Source organism: Bos taurus, chromosome 2, assembly GCF_002263795.3.
Source record: "Bos taurus isolate L1 Dominette 01449 registration number 42190680 breed Hereford chromosome 2, ARS-UCD2.0, whole genome shotgun sequence".
In the NCBI taxonomy this organism is placed as follows: Eukaryota; Metazoa; Chordata; class Mammalia; order Artiodactyla; family Bovidae; genus Bos; species Bos taurus.
This window is the reverse complement of record NC_037329.1, coordinates 36385376-36401964: the sequence shown is the minus strand read 5'-3', so window position 1 is coordinate 36401964 and position 16589 is coordinate 36385376. Positions and strand designations below refer to the sequence as shown.

General features: G+C 37.2%; 1 protein-coding gene and 1 non-coding gene across 2 annotated transcripts in view; both read right to left on the bottom strand.

The window, feature by feature from the left end:
- The window catches only part of PLA2R1 (phospholipase A2 receptor 1), a 133494-nt gene that overhangs the window by 3290 nt on the left and 113615 nt on the right, over positions 1–16589 (bottom strand). Inside the window, 8 exon segments of the mRNA NM_175051.1 lie at positions 639–815; positions 2080–2196; positions 4067–4207; positions 6279–6447; positions 8880–9118; positions 12387–12531; positions 12864–12994; positions 13672–13789. Of these exon segments, the coding sequence (NP_778221.1) occupies positions 639–815; positions 2080–2196; positions 4067–4207; positions 6279–6447; positions 8880–9118; positions 12387–12531; positions 12864–12994; positions 13672–13789 (1237 nt within the window).
- LOC112443655 (small nucleolar RNA SNORA21) lies at positions 3801–3936 on the bottom strand. The gene has a single exon (XR_003032063.1). It is a non-coding gene; the product is annotated as a small nucleolar RNA SNORA21 (small nucleolar RNA).

Genomic DNA, 16589 nt, shown 5'->3' with positions numbered 1-16589 from the left:
CCAGGCCACATCAATCCCCCCTTCTTTATAATACTGGCATTTAGAAAATGTTGTGATTATTATAAACATCTTCCACTGTTAATGATCCTTACTGTCTTAGAAATCTCTATCATTTGCAATTGACTAGAATTTTCTGGCTTATATTTCTAAATTTTCATCACCACAAACTGAGTATATAGCTCCAGATGAAGTTAAAATATGATTTATAATATACTATGCCATGCAGTAGAAAAACACATCTACTTATCCACAGTAAGGATACCTAGACCTGAATTATATTTCCTGTGACCAAAAATGATACTTTAAAATTCTGAGTTGCAGTTGCCAAAATGAGAGTTGCTTGTTTGCATTTCCAGCTCTATTTGCTTGAGGTAAAACTGTTTTTTTGCCCATTAATATAACAGCCAGATGACACAAGAAAGTCATAGTTTTTGACTTGATTTATAATGATTTTTTTCTGCGTATGAGAGAAAGCTGGTATGTTCTGTAAATTATTTGATGTAAAACAAGACAATAATGTCAGAATCTATTTGAATACTCTCTAAATACCTGAATTTTAAAAGTTTTAAGTGTAAAGAGGTGGGTCAGCTTTAGTCAGGGTGGAATCAAATGAGGATTTACCTTTGAACTTTACCCACCTGCTTCCATTTTACATATAAATCCCTTTTTGTCTTGACACGAGGATAATTGCCACACTCCTTCAGGAATCCTCAGGGCAACACACAGATGGGGTTTGAAGTGGTACACCTCTGGCTTCCGAATACCCCAGTTTGATTGATCTGTGGGAGTTCCATCAAACCACTTTATGGTTTCATCTGTGGGAAAAAAACACTAACTTATTATGAATTGCGTGCATGGTTATCAAACATACTAAGTGTTGAATAAACCATAGAAAGCAGCCCCTAAATTTAATGCGACTCTCCTTATCTGGTGCATTCAGTTCAGTAGGTGCAGTCATGAACTCATCATCCAGAGGTAGGTGTTAGCAAAGCTGTCTTGTGAACAACTCTCTTTAGGCTAGATACGAGCTTCTAATGTAGTTCATTTGAGATATCATGTTTCTTAATATAAAGTTGGAATTTTAAAAGTTCTTTATCATTATAACCAACTTAAATCATTTGAAATCCTAACATCTATATCATTACAAAAGAGCTCACTTTTTAAAAGAATGTTACAGTGAGCTTCTTTAAAAAAGCAAGCCAGTGGTGTACCAAAAGGTGAAGATGCTGGTAGAATCCATCTGTGTGTAAGTGATAAGGAGGCACCTTGTATGAAAAGGATTTAAAACAAGCAGTATAACTAAGCATACATTTGTCAGCTTGTTTATTATCACCCTGGTCTAGAAGTTTTAAGCAATATCTGTGATTGAAATACTTTTCCTTGCCAGTGTGGACCCATCCTCCACCTTGGTATACCCCTGTGACAAGTTCTCCATTCCAGTTTAAAATAATTTTCTTTACAAGTACTTTCTTTGTTTATTTATTTTTAATTGGAGGATAATTGCTTTACAGTGTTGTGTTTGTTTCTGTCATATATCAACGTGAATCAGCCACAGGTATACATACGTCCCCTTTCTTCTGATACAAGTACTTTCAATAACCGTCAACAACATAAAGAAAAAAAATCATACTCTCATCTGATTACAAACTCGGGCTTTTATGAGAACCAAATAACAATTCTGTTAGCACTGTTTATCACTGGGACGTTTCCATAACTCTATTGTGCTCTTATATGACATTTTGGAACCCAGGATATTTTAAAGTAAATACGACTTTGATGTCTTATGACTAAGTCTGCAAACACAAAGTTCCAGTCAAACATCTTCATAATGTGAGATTAAGTATAAAATAAACTTGTTTGTTTTCATTTTTGGTTTTCTGGGATTATTTCAGAGAACAAGAGGGTATAAAAAAGGGTTAGCAACGTTGTCTTTGGAAGAAATGGCTTTAGGATTTGTGATATTTTTTTCACAGCAAATGTACCCAAGGAGAGCCTTCTGGTTTGCGGATGTCATTTGCATCAACCTTGACCACTCTGTATTTATTTATGCCTCTCCTCTTTTCTACCCAAGTTACTTACTGTCACCATCAAACTGAGCATTCAGCCAAATCATCTGGACTGAAGAACGGAAAGCTAAAAGCTCTTCTAGAAGAAAAGAGTTTTCAGCTTCATCTTTGATTGTTAAAAGATTAGAGCCTATAAAAGAGACAAATAGCAAATGGATAAGTATTTGTGTATGTATGTAAATATAATTAAAATAATAATTCATAAAGCTCAGGCTTTGACACATATAAATCAATAAGTTAGAGCACTCCCTCACACACCATACACAAAAGTAATCAAAATGTTTTAAAGACTTGAAGGTAAGACGTAACACCACTAAACTAGAGGAGAGCATAGGCAAAATATTTTCTGACATAAATCATAGCAATATTTTCTTAGGTCAGACTCCTAAAGCAAAAGAGATAAAAGCGCTGTATACCAGAAACTAACACATTGTAAATCAACTATACTTCAATTAAAGAAAAGCTCAGGTTTTGAAAAGTGAAAATTTCTATTGTAAATAAGTAATTTTTGATTAAAATTGTAAAGGTAATATGACACATTAAAAGATGCAAACTGAAACTAAATAGACATTTCTCCAAAGAAGACATACAGATGGCTAACAAACACATGAAAAGATGCTCAACATCGCTCATTATCAGAGAAATGCAAATCAAAACCACTATGAGGTACCATTTCATGCCAGCCAGAATGGCTGCGATCCAAAAGTCTACAAGCAATAAATGCTGGAGAGGGTGTGGAGAAAAGGGAACCCTCTTACACTGTTGGTGGGAATGCAAACTAGTACAGCCACTATGGAGAACAGTGTGGAGATGCCTTAAAAAACTGGAAATAGAACTGCCTTATGACCCAGCAATCCCACTGTTGGGCATACACACTAAGGAAATCAGAATTGAAAGAGACATGTGTACCCCAATGTTCATCGCAGCTCTGTTTATAATAGCCAGGACATGGAAGCAACCTAGATGTCCATCAGCAGACAAATGGATAAGAAAGCTGTGGTACATATACACAATGGAGTATTACTCAGCCATTAAAAAGAATACATTTGAATCAGTTCTAATGAGGTGGATGAAACTGGAGTCTATTATACAGAGTGAAGTTAGCCAGAAAGAAAAACACCAATACAGTATACTAACGCATATATATGGCATTTAGAAAGATGGTAACGATAACCCTGTATGCGAGACAGCAAAAGAGACACTGATGTATAGAACAGTCTTTTGGACTCTGTGGGAGAGGGAGAGGGTGGGATGAGGGAGAGGGTGGGATGATTTAGGAGAATGGCATTGAAACATGTATAATATCATATAAGAAATGAATCTCCAGTCCAGGTTCGATGCAGGATACAGGATGCTTGGGGCTGGTGCACTGGGATGACCCAGAGGGATGGTATGGGGAAGGAGGTGGGAGGGGGGTTCAGGATGGGGAACACGTGTATACCTGTGGCGGATTCATGTTGATGTATGGCAAAACCAATACAATATTGTAAATTAATTAGCCTCCAATGAAAATAAATAAATTTAAATTTAAAAAAAAGATGCAAACTGGTACTTAAAGCATAGATTGTTAATTTGGGAGAACAGTTAAGATTCATATTCAGATACATTCAAAGGGAACACTTTCTTGGGAATGTGCAGTATCCTGAGACATCACCTTGGGTTTTTCATTGTATTCTGGACATGGAACATATTAGCTGTAAATTGAATAATGTTTACTTTTTCAATTTTTTTCCACCTTGTCACACCACCGATTGAAGCAAAACAACACAACGTGCTGCCACTTCACCCAAAAGCGGCGTTTTCACTCTGCCCTTTCTTGACAGCTCAGCAGGTCGTTAGCAAAAGGCCCACTGAGTGCTTTTAAAAGAGGGCACTTTTTCAATTATTTTTGTTTTGCTCCTGAAGTCACTAAATTATCAGACAAATGAAGAAACGACATTGTTTACTGAAATGTCAAGAAGGAACACATTGAAAGCATTTTACCACCACAAAAGAATTACCTTTCTTTTTGCAAAATTCATGAGCAGCCTCAAAACTTGTACTCTCTAGGACTGTAGAAAAACTGTAGCAATTACTTTTGAATTTTATCCAGGGAATTGATGTTTCTGAGCACAACTCTAGGCGTCCAGACAGTCTTGTTTCTACGAACAAAATCAGTTATGATTTCAGGGTGGTAACTGGGTTCATTTGTTGAGAAAAACATTGTATTACACTCTACGAAAGACCAAGATAAATATATGTAATGAGATTTTCATGATAATACTCTGAAAGAGTGGGTTTAATGTAAATGATCACAAAACTGAAATGGCTTATAGCATGTCTGGCAGAAATAATCTTTACCTATACATAATAGGGTATATTAATGCATAGCTTCATAGGCTTAGTTTGGGTGCTATCTTTCATATTTACAATTAGTATTGGAAAAAAGATTGGAAAAACTGGGGAATGAGATTCATAGAAATACTAGCAGCTGAATGAAGTTGACAAAAGGCACTTCGAATGAACAAAATGTATTCCATTCAGTGGTGAAGATTTAGTAAATCCTCCTGCTAGTTAACTTATGAGAGAAAATAAATCATTCAGTAAAGTATCATAACATAGCACAGCATAACACATCATAATATAACATAACATCATAACAAAGTAACACGTCATGTCATAACATATCATATCATGATATAACATGACATAACATAACACAACATATAACTAAGTGGAATTTGGGATGGACTTTGCTTCAAAGGGCAAGCATGAGAGTCAGACACATCCACTCTGAGATCCTAGGTGTGTGGCTGTGGGTATCTATCTTCCCCACACTCCCACACACATAAAAGAAAGTTAACAATAACATCTTTCTTACAACTTAAGCAGTTTAGATGAGCTAGTGTCTGACAACTTAAGCACTTAATAAATGCAGTGTTATTGAGAAAAAAAGGATAATTTTATGGTATTTTAGAAGGAGAATTAGCTTTCCCAATATATGTGACTATAATTTACATTTTTGTCCTGAATTGTTTTGATCTGAAGTCATATAATATGTGTGCTATTTGACTTACAGTATCCCAAGTGTAAGTAAATACATGCACACTTACTTAAATGAGAGATTTAAAAAGAAACCAGTTAGTGTTAAGGAACTCTCTTTTTATGTACCAAAGCAATCAAAAGAAAAGGGCCCTGATTTAATGGGGTAGATACGACATCAGAGATCAAGGAAACTAGGCTTCTACTCCAAGAAGTAGTTGTTAGACATCTATGAGATCTTCAGGAAGCTATTTAATGCTCTGAGTTTAAGTTTAATCTTTAAAGTTCACCTGGTTGGACGAGGTGACCTTTAAGTGTAATGAGATTTATTGTCATTATTACCATGTTTTATATATGCTGCTGCTGCTGCTAAGTCACTTCAGTCGTGTCCGACTCTGTGCGATCCCATAGACGGCAGCCTGCCAGGCTCCCCCGTCCCTGGGATTCTTCAGGCAAGAACACCGGAGTGGGTCACCATTTCCTTCTCCAATGCATGAAGGTGAAAAGTGAAAGTGAAGTCGCTCAGTCGTGTCCGACTCTTAGTGACCCCATGGACTGCAGCCCACCAGGCTCCTCCGTCCATGGGATTTTCCAGGCAAGAGTACATATAAGTATAAATATTATTACTATGATGATGATGGTCCTAGCATCTTATTAGTCTTGGACTTAAACAAATCCTCAGTATTCAAGATCCTCCAGGTATTCAAGATCCTCCACACCGGCTCCTAACCTATGGTTCTAGCTTGATTTCCCACTTCTCTCACCATAAACCTGCCATGCAGGAAAATCCCAACACCAGCTTTACTTATACATGTCCAGTCCTTTCTTCCTTTCATGTGTGCCCAAGCCTTTCTGCTCAGAGTGCCTCTCCATGTCCCAGAGTTTCCTGATTCCACCCATTCATCAAGACCAATCTCCACAGTCATGTCCTTTAAGAAACCTTTTTACTTTCCCCCAAATGGATCTAATGTGTCCACTTTCTTGCTAACCCCCAAAACGCTTGCTATGGTTCTTATATCATTTAGTAGCCCTGCCTCCTGTAACAGTTTTTTGTCTGTATATCACCTACCAGACCAAATCCTTCTTGAAGGCAGATAATTCTTTCTACTTTCCCTCAAAGCTCCTGCTTAGCACAGTGCCTTGCATAGTACAGGTTTACAGCACATATTTCTTGAGTTGAATAGAACCTACCAGTGGGCACTTGACAAATGGCTCCTTGCAGATACGACTCGCAGGCTGTGCTACTCCAGCGTCCACTGGTGTCAGCAAAAACACAGTCACCAAGGAAGGATGATTCATCATCTTTCCAAAAAGTGAAGGAGGATTTGGTGCCATCTGACCAGTCAAAACTAAGACCATTCTGTGGAGAGAAATTGAACCATCATTTCCTTGCTGTGAATGCTGGTGGCATCAGCCAGTGCTGTCTGAGCAGCCCTCAATTCACACATGGATTTTTATTTCCACTTCTAGACATATTTTAGGAAGCCTAGGACAGCTTGTCGGAGAAGGCAATGGCACCCCACTCCAGTACTCCTGCCTGGAAAATCCCATGGACGGAGGAGCCTGGTAGGCTGCAGTCCATGGGGTCGCTAAGAGTCGGACACGACTGAGCGACTTCCCTTTCACTTTTCACTTTCATGCATTGGAGAAGGAAATGGCAACCCATTCCAGGGTTCTTGCCTGGAGAATCCCAGGGACGGGGGAGCCTGGTGGGCTGCCGTCTATGGGGTCACACAGAGTTGGACACGACTCAAGTGACTTAGCAGCAGCAGCAGCAGGACAGCTTGTGAGTATGGCCTGACAAAAAGGACTCTCTGACACAAGCAGTATCTCTTTTAGTTTTTGGGAATCCTTGGTTCCTGTCCATCAAATTTCCCAGTACGCAGTCAGAGTGAAGCTGTTCTATATCTTGTTTTTTATTGTTGTTGTTTAGTCGCTAAGTGGTGTCCAACTCTTTTGTGACCCCATGGACTGTAGCCTACCAGGCTCCCCTGTCCATAACATTTCCCAGGCAAGAATACTGAAGTGGGTTGCCATTTCCTTCTTCAGGGGATCTTCCCAACCCAGGAATCAAACACACGTCTCTTGAACTGGCAGGTGAATTCTTTACCACTGAGCCACCAGGGAAGCCCATCTTGTTCTTTCCACCAAAATAAATTTAAGATTGAGCCACAGGTTCAGTCCCCGGGTCAGGAAGATCCCCTGGATAAGGAAATGACAACCCACTACGGTATTCTTATATGGGAAATCCCATGGACAGAGGAGCCTGGCGGGCCATAGTCCATGGGGTTGCAAAAGAGTCAGATATGACTTAGCAACTAAACAACAACAGCAACAAAGGTTCACACATGTAGTTGAAAACATAAAAGTGCCAAAGAAAACTTGGCTAAGTAGTTTATGCTCTTAACATCGGAATCTCCATGTATGATAAAAGAATCCAGAGACCATAAAGCAAAATTGCCTATAGAAAGTTGAAACATTCTCTAATAGAAAAATACAATAAGGAAAACAACAACAATAACAACAATAAATACAACAAACAGCCATGAAATACCATCCTTTCAGCTATCTGGCAAGGATTAAAATTTTGACATACCCAGTGTTGACAAGGATGTGAAAAAACTAGGTGTTATCATATACTGCTGTTAGCATGTAAATTGTCTCAAGCTTTTGGAGGGCAATTTGGTACCACTGCATGTTAAAATTTAAAGTGTACTTAGCAACTTCATTTCTGGGGATTTATCCTACTTGTACAAGGATATTTATTGTGCCCTGTTTGGAATTGTGAGAACTGGGAAGAACCCAAAAGTCCATTCACAGAAGAATGGTTCAATAAGTTGTGGCATATCAATATATGCTGCTGTCTCAAAGACTGTATTAGACTTTTATAAGCTGACACAGAAAGCTGTACAACCTATATTAATAAAAAGGCAAGGTTAAGGACAGTATATATATAGTATGAGCTCACTTATTTAAAAAAGAGTATACCTTTTAATCTATTACATGTATATATATATGTGCATACACAGAAAATTTGTAAATGACACACAAGACACTGTTTACAGTGATTGACTTTGAGGAGTGGAACTAGAGGTCAGGATTGAATAGATTTACTTTTCATTATTTGAGTAACCACTTTCATTTAAAAAATATTATTTTCCAAACCATATCACTAGAGGGGAAAAATAACATACATGTTAAATTACAAGGAGTACTGAATTAATTAATGACCAAATTTTTAGGCAGGAGGCATGATTCATTTTTCTTGGGGATTCTTTAAATGCAGCAAATTACCCGACTTCAGGTGTTTGAGTTCAGGATGTATTCTAGTGCACATATGAGGCGGTATCCTGAAATTTCTCAGACATCTTCAGAGAACCTTTGAAGGGTATTAATTTCCAGAAATTAGGCAAGTAGTTATTTACTCTAAAAAGGGACACCTTTATTTTGTAGTCATATGCTGCTCATAAGGTTGGTCAATATTTACTGTATGCTCATAGTATTAGCTGCTCAGTCATGTCCGACACTTTGTGACCCCATGGACTATAGCCTGCCAGGCTGCTCTGTCCACGGAATTCTCCAGGAAAAAATAATGGAATGGGTTGCCATTTGCTTCTCCATTGTTCATAGGGTTGGTCAATAGTTATTGTATAATCCAATTACTTAAATGTTACATTTACTGTTATTTCATGACTCTGTTTTTCTGTGGTAATGTCAGTGGCTATCTCACTAAAGAGGTAGATGTGAAACTTAATTATGCAAGAATCATACAAGGGATTTTAGCAAACCTACATCTTCAGTGAACAGTCCAATCCAGTGGGCATATCCCACCCGGTTAAGGATAACAGTGAGGAAAGACTGGTGGTACTGGTCTGTAATGCTGGCCAGTTCTGCTCCATGCATCAGGCAGGTTTTTAGTGCTGTATACCAAGTCATATTTGCATTAATTATTTTGTAAGTTCTGTTTCCATATTCTAAGGTATTAGGGATTGGATACATATCAGATGTATTTATACTGTGTCCAGAAGCATCTAGAACAAGAACAGAAACAAAAATTATTTATAGCATCTGGATGAGAATAGGGGAGGCAAAGCTTAGCATGGATCCCAGTACAATGATTCATACTATTGTTAACATCAGAGTTTTTCTTCCCAGAATTGACTACTTCAAAATGAAGACAGTATCTGTAAGTATAGGTGACTCTAAAGGACAAAAACACTTAGAAAATTTAATGAATGAGTTTTTAAACATATATAAACATATACTGAATCATTTCTAGACTTCCTGTTTTTGATAGTCCCTTGTCAAACTGACCACTTTTTGGTGAAACTGATAGTGACCTTGTTAGGCAGGTTTAATTCTAGTAGGTACACTCAGCCTTATACATATATTAAGTTCTGTTGCTGGCAGAGCTTAATATTTACTAAGAGAATATTAACAACTATAATGTAGTCAAATACTGCTTGCAGACATAACTTACAAATGCATATTCTCAAATATAACACTATTAAACTTTTGAGACTGATAGTTGCTATCCTGTTTAATATTAATATAATTTCTAAAGAGAAGTTAAAAATAAGTTAATAAATGTTTAGAAATACATTACAGTTCTTATAAACCATTATTATTAATACGTCACCCCCTGTCAGAGTCAAGATTTATAAATGAAAAGACTAGGTTTTCCCACACATGATACTTGGTTCTTCGTGTTCCTGAGTGGCTGTGATCAAGTGAAAACCAAGCTCGTGTGTTATACAAAGATGTTTCCTCTTTGATACACACATTTGCCATTTTGTTCTGTACTATATTCAGGCTAAATTTAGGAATTCTAGAACACAAAGACAGGGTATTTCTGAACTGTCTGATCTAAAGTAGCTGGGATTTCTCTCTGTATACTGGTTTTATCACATTTGGGGTGAAAAGGAACATGGGGAGATGTAGATAGACCCGAAGACCTAGGACTCAATCGCAGACCTGACCCTGAATGGCTTAGAGACCTCGGCCAAATTAGTCAGTCTCTCTAAACTTCAAATTTCTGGTCTGGGAGAGATTACTAAAGCCTTTGTTAGAAGTATGAGGGTAAAATTCGAGGAGATGTTTATGTAGAGCACTTACTGTAGGATGTGGAACTCAGCAGGCACTCAGTAAATGCTACTTCTTGCTCTCCTCTCCTATTCTTGTCATACTCTCCCAGATAAAAAGGGCAGAGTGGGGATTTGACTTTTCCCGAAACTGTTACCTCAATGTAGCAGTAATACATATTGTAAAACCATTGTAAAACCAAAGTGAAACAAATCTATTCACCAACTAAATTTTTTTTTTACCAACTAAATTTTGATGGACCACACTTTCATCATCTGTTTTTCTTTGTAGAAGTCTGTTTACCAGCTGATGTACCAAGTCTAAACGTTATTTATACAAAACCAATATAACACCAAAGTAGCAATGTAATAAGTTATTAAAACTAAAGTTCCTGAAATTCTTTGTATGTGTGCCTTAATGCCATTTTAATTGACTCTCCCCACTAAGTCATGCACCTATATTTTCACATATATGAATTTCTCACTATGTTATTGATTTCATCATTTCAAAACATCAGTGATTTTGAACATTACAATATGCCATCTGCTTCCCTGAGAAAGATAGGTCCACTGGAAAGCAAATTCAAAATTGGGGGTCTTGATTTAGCCCTTGTCTCTCTTTTCATTTAGGTACCTTTATTTTTTTGAGCAAATCAAACTCTTTGGGTTCTAAACCCAAGGCAAACACATATTCATATGACAAATAAAGAAGAGAAGCCAGAATTTGGATAGCCAGAATTTGTAGACCACAAGAACTTAATGTGGTTGAATAGTAATATAATAAAAATAGTAATAAGGAAAACAATAACTGTTTGTTAAACATATGCTGGAACTTGCTAAACATTGTATATATGTAAAGTCCATGAGATAATTATTATTCCATTTTACAGATGCAGAAATGAAGATTCGGAGAAGATGACAAACTTTACTGACAGTTTATTTACAGAGATGGGGTAGGAACCCAGGTGGTATTTGAACTCCACCACCACTGCTCTATACTGTCTCCAAAAAATCATGTATATTCTTAGTTCCAGAAATATCAAAGAGAGAAAGTGGTTCAGAGAGTACTGAAAAGATCAACATTATTGTTAATGTTGATTGTTACAATGATTCTATTCCTACAATAAATATAACAATTCTATTCTTAGAATAGAAGAGAATCATTGTATTTAACCAAGAGACCTTGAATATGTTCCTTATTTTTCCTAAGCCTCAAGGTCCTCATCTGTAAAATGGGGAGCCTTTTACCTACTTCATAGCATTGTTGTGAGGATTTTATGGCATAATACTTATAAAACGAAGGCACAGTTTCAGGTGCATCATAAGTGTGCAAGTAATGATGTACTGATATTATTTTATTCCTACAAGGCTCTGCTCTTCTCATAATACTCTTCCTATAACTGATCTGATATCTTCTTTCAGTTCCTAACCACTACTATTCTTAAGTGATAACTGTGAACTAGGAAATAGGGTTTTCCTGAAACTGCTTTTATGAGGATGGTTGATACTTAGTAGCATCAAAGAGTTCGCATGTATGTAACACTAAGAGGTATAATTCATATTCCAAGTAAGCATGTATATCCTCAGCTGCCTAGAATTCCACACAGCTCTAGACACAGACAATGGCCTTCTAGGGAAGCCTGGGACTGGGTAAAAGCAAGAGATGTGAGCTCTTGTTAATTGTTATTTTTACTACTCAAGGTCACTTAGAGTGCATCTCCATTGTTCACTGTCCCCACTGGCTACTTGTAGCACTATAGCTCTGGTATTTCATACCGGAAGTCATTGGGCGTTCTGATAATCAGATTTAGAAAAGTGCTGTATGCCATGTGTAGCCACAGATACCATTTTAGGATTCCTAAAAAGGAATTAAGTATTGAGTTGGCTTATTTCCTTGACTCTTTTGCAGTAATTTTTCAATGTCTTTTTAATAATCTGAACAGACACAATCCTACAGCAAGCAGTAAAACCTGTTAAATGACCAAAATGAATGCATAAACTTGGTCATCACTCAAGTGGTCTCTGGAGTCCTTAGAACCCCACTAGCGGGCGCAGCCCTGAGGTAGTAGAGATTAAGTGACCATATGTGTGTAAAGCTCAAAGAATAAATGTTGGCACTGTTAGCTATGAAACTATCATTTATACAGTGTGTAAACAAATGTGGAAGAGAAGAGTGGGCCATGGAAATGAAAGGAATAAAAAAGCAAATATTTCTTACCCTGCATTTTTTCACAAACAAACCCATAACCTTCTCTACAGTCTTCAAAATACCATTTTCCAGTGAAATGAAAATTAGGATTATTTGACAGCAAGCCACAGAGAGGAATGCGTTTTTGAACTTCAGTGGTGTTGTGATTTGGAATCTTCAAAAAAAATACATGTTTAAAAAAATGGTAACATATAACATTATTATAACACTGACATTTTTATTAAGAACATAATTTAAAAAATTCAAACACTATTATTCCTTTATTTGCATTTAATAAACCTGTTCACGAATCACTTTGTAACCCACAAAATAAATAAATAATTATTGTGATGAGTAATTACATCTATGGAATGCATGAAGATTATATGAAATTACATTATTAAAAATATATTAACAACAAACTAATAAAAATAAAACTTCAGTAAACAAGTCTCAAATAGGATCTCTTGCTAAAATGACTGATAAAAAATAATTCTTAAAACTTACATTTTTTGTATCAAATGGAGACCAATTAGAATATGACACAGGCCTTCCATTTAGCCATTTTTCATAATCATCATCTTGTAACCCTATCCACACATTAGTGGTATGGCCAAAAAGATTCATGGTAATGAAAGCTGAAAAATAAGAATACATTAGCAAATTTAATACACATAAACCATGTGGATAATCATCACATTCTGTTTATAGCTATGAGTTTATTTAAATGACAGCAAAACTTAATTACTAATCAATTGTAGGAATTCATTACTTTGTCCTTATTAAGGTAATACAGTCTCTTTCATTTTTATTCAGCTTAAATTGACAGAAATTAGCTGGCTAAACCTGGAATTTCATCATATCATTAACAAAACAATTTTCAATGTTCATTCAATGTCTTTCTAAGCAAAGGAGGGCTAATCGCTTATACTTAAACTAAAGTATACAATTATTGCCTAAATAGCAAATAAAAGTCTGTAGGGATCTAAAAAATTATACCATGCAATTATAATAGACTTTACCTCAGATTATTTTAGCTATTTTGAAATACTGATCATAAGTATGTCTTTATTATTTCCATTACTCCTGGTGAGACAAAAAGCTCTGAAAAATCAGCAGTTCCTAAGCAATGCAGTGTACTAACTTTTACAGATATCGTGATATAAACCTTATAGGTCACACTGAAAAATTAGTGTCACCAGCAACATAATACTTAAAATGTTGGTTTGGAAAGGTTAGTATTTCAGAGAAATGTTTTAATAGACACTTCAGTAAAAATGGCGATTTTTGCCTGATTGAACATTGAGTACGCTACCTTGTTCCACCTCATTTTCAATGGCAACCAGTGTCCCCCCTTCTTCAACACAAAAATCTTGAGCAGATGTCCAGTTCTTCCAGTCACTTGGGCCTTCAGGGATTTTCAGCAAAAGGCACTATAAAAATGTCCCAAAAAAACATTCATTTCCATATTTTTCTAAGTGAATTAAAAGTTTCCTAAACACACCGAGAATCAGCTTTGAAGATTCTTTATGATTTTCTTGGACAGAAGCGGCCCTTTTTTTTTTTTTTTCAGCTACTCCAAAGGTGTGGAAGCGAAACCAAGAGGACCAGCTTTCAGGGTGAGTCAGGCCTTCTGTGTATTTGCATCAGGAGGCCTCAGAGACAGCGATGTGTTTTGTCATGCAGGATGTCAGAACAATGTCTTCTGCTCAGTGAAAAATAGCATTCCTTCTAAAAAGAAGCCAACCTCACTGCAGAGTTTACAGGGGAGGATTTCATCTAAAAAAATTTATTTTGGTGGCGTTCATTTGATTTTATTTACAAATACACTCTCTCACTTTTAAGTGAGAGAGGAATCCTGGGGACTCAGACCACATCAGGTATTTAAAGTCCCTAAATACTTGGAGTCAGCCACGTGGTCCAAAAGTCAGTGAGGAAGAGCGGGAAAAGAAAAGAATGAGCCAAAGGGAAGAAAAGCAAGAGCAGGACCAAGGAAGCCTAGGAAGGAGAAACAGAAGGGAGGGGCACAACAGTGTCAAGTGGAACTCAAAAAGAAGGCTGTGCGGTTTGGCAGTGAGAGCTGCCTGTTACTCAGGAGAGAATCACGTCTGTGGCATGGCAGGAGTTACTCATTATGGAACAAGAGGTATGGAATGGTAACTGCTAGGAGAGTAGGCAAGTTGAAGAAAAGCACCCCCTCACTAAACTCTGTGAAGTTGAACCATGTTAGTCAAGCTATCTGGAATCAGAGGAGAGAAGGCAGAAAGATAGAAGAGAAAGCCTTAGGCAAAGTTCCAGAGAAGTCGGGAAAGACTTTCTGCAAAAGATATTCCGTGTGGATTATTCTCTCATCAACGAACATAGCCATCCTTGGTCAATGACGAATCTGAGCGTGAGATCTGCCACTGAGAAAATCCCAGCTACAAGAGTATTCTAGGTTAACGTGGCACTCTGCACTTGAGAGAGCATCCTACCCCATCCTTCTTTAATATCTAAATGTATCAGTCCCTCATCCTTTCCCTACCATCATGAACTTAAAAAGCAGAGACTAAATGTTGCTCCTCTTTGAACATCTCAACTAAGAAGGTCTTCAACAAGTATTTATGGAACAAGATAAAAGCCAATAGACCCTGAAATGATTGCAAAGTGACATTCTGAGGATTCTAGATTTAATCCAGTGGTTCTCAAACAAAACCACTTGCTCCTTAGATTATATTTTGATAATGTCTGGAAACATTTTGGTTGTCACGGTTCAGACAGGGTTGGGGGGTGGGGAGCGTTGCTATTGACATCTAGTGAGTAGAGACCAGGGATGCTGCTAAACATTCCATAACGCACTGGTCAGTGTCCCACAGCAAGGAATTAATTATCCAGACCCTGATGTCAATACTGCTCAGGTAATTCTTCTCAGAACTCAGTTCTGAACATGTCACCCTTTAAACCCTTCAGGGGTTACCCACTTTTGTCTTAGGACAAAAACCAGAAAGCCTGATCTAGCATGAAGTTGAGTTGCCAACCAAGACAGGAAATACATTTTCACTTTTTCTGATCCTCTTTACCTGTTTGCTTCACAAAGAAATGGAACTGGCTTTAAAGGATTTTAATTTTATAACAACTATCCTTTTATCTATTTCCTTTCATTCTGCCTCTTTCTTCTAATTATGAATTCCAAAGAGTGCCACATACTAATTATTAGGAAGTCTTATCATTTAATGTGAATTCACCTTGCGTTCAGATAGTCACACTAATGAACCATTCATAAATACCAGTGAACCTCACTGGTTCATTTAGCTCAATAAAGCTCTCCAGAAAACACACATACCCTCCCTCTTCCCACCCAGCCTCACCACTGCCCTGTTTGCTTCAGCCAACTGAGGCTTGACTAGCTTGACTATGGGAGTGTAGCCTCCCATTACCACAGCTTCATTGTATCTAAAAATATAACATGTTTACTAACACACTTTGAAATTGTGTCATTAATAATTAAAGCAAAGTAGCAAGATGAAATACAACACCCTTAATTTTAAATTGTTTATTTACTTACTGCTTTGCAAAATGTGATCAAGTTTAATGCATCTCTGATTATTGATGTGAAGTAAGGATACGACTGAAGCGACTTAGCAGCAGCAAGGATACCTTACTGTATTCTAAACGAGTTTTGCATATAAAAATCTTTTTTTGGTCTCCAGTCATTTCCAGTTCAAAATGTGAAAATGGAATTGATGATCTTTCTCCCAAATTTGGTCCTTTTCAGTGTTCTTACTGATGTTGAATAGCATAGTCAGTTATGCATTTATGTGAGTCTGAAACCTGATATTTTCTGACTCTTCAGTCACCTCCATCACCCCTTCAGTACTACCATCTGGACATCCCATTTCTGAGTCCTTCACCGTCTCCTATTCCCACTGCCCCACCATGATCTTAGCCTCAGGGACTTACTTCTTGTCTGGACTATTGTAGTATCCTCCTAACGGCTCTTACTTTCCTCATCCTTGCCTTTTTTGGGTCTAGTTTTGGTACTGCAGCCTGAATGATTCTTTTCCCTGATCATGTCCCTCTTTGGTTAAAACGCTTTGGGGTTTCCCACTGCTCTTAGGATAAAACCAGGAACTCGAACACAATATCACCCTTACCTACTTCTTTTGTCTCACTTTCTGTATTCTAGTTCTCTATGCTTCTTTTATTGTCTTCAATATATCACATTCCTTCTCACCACAGGTCTTTAGCACATGT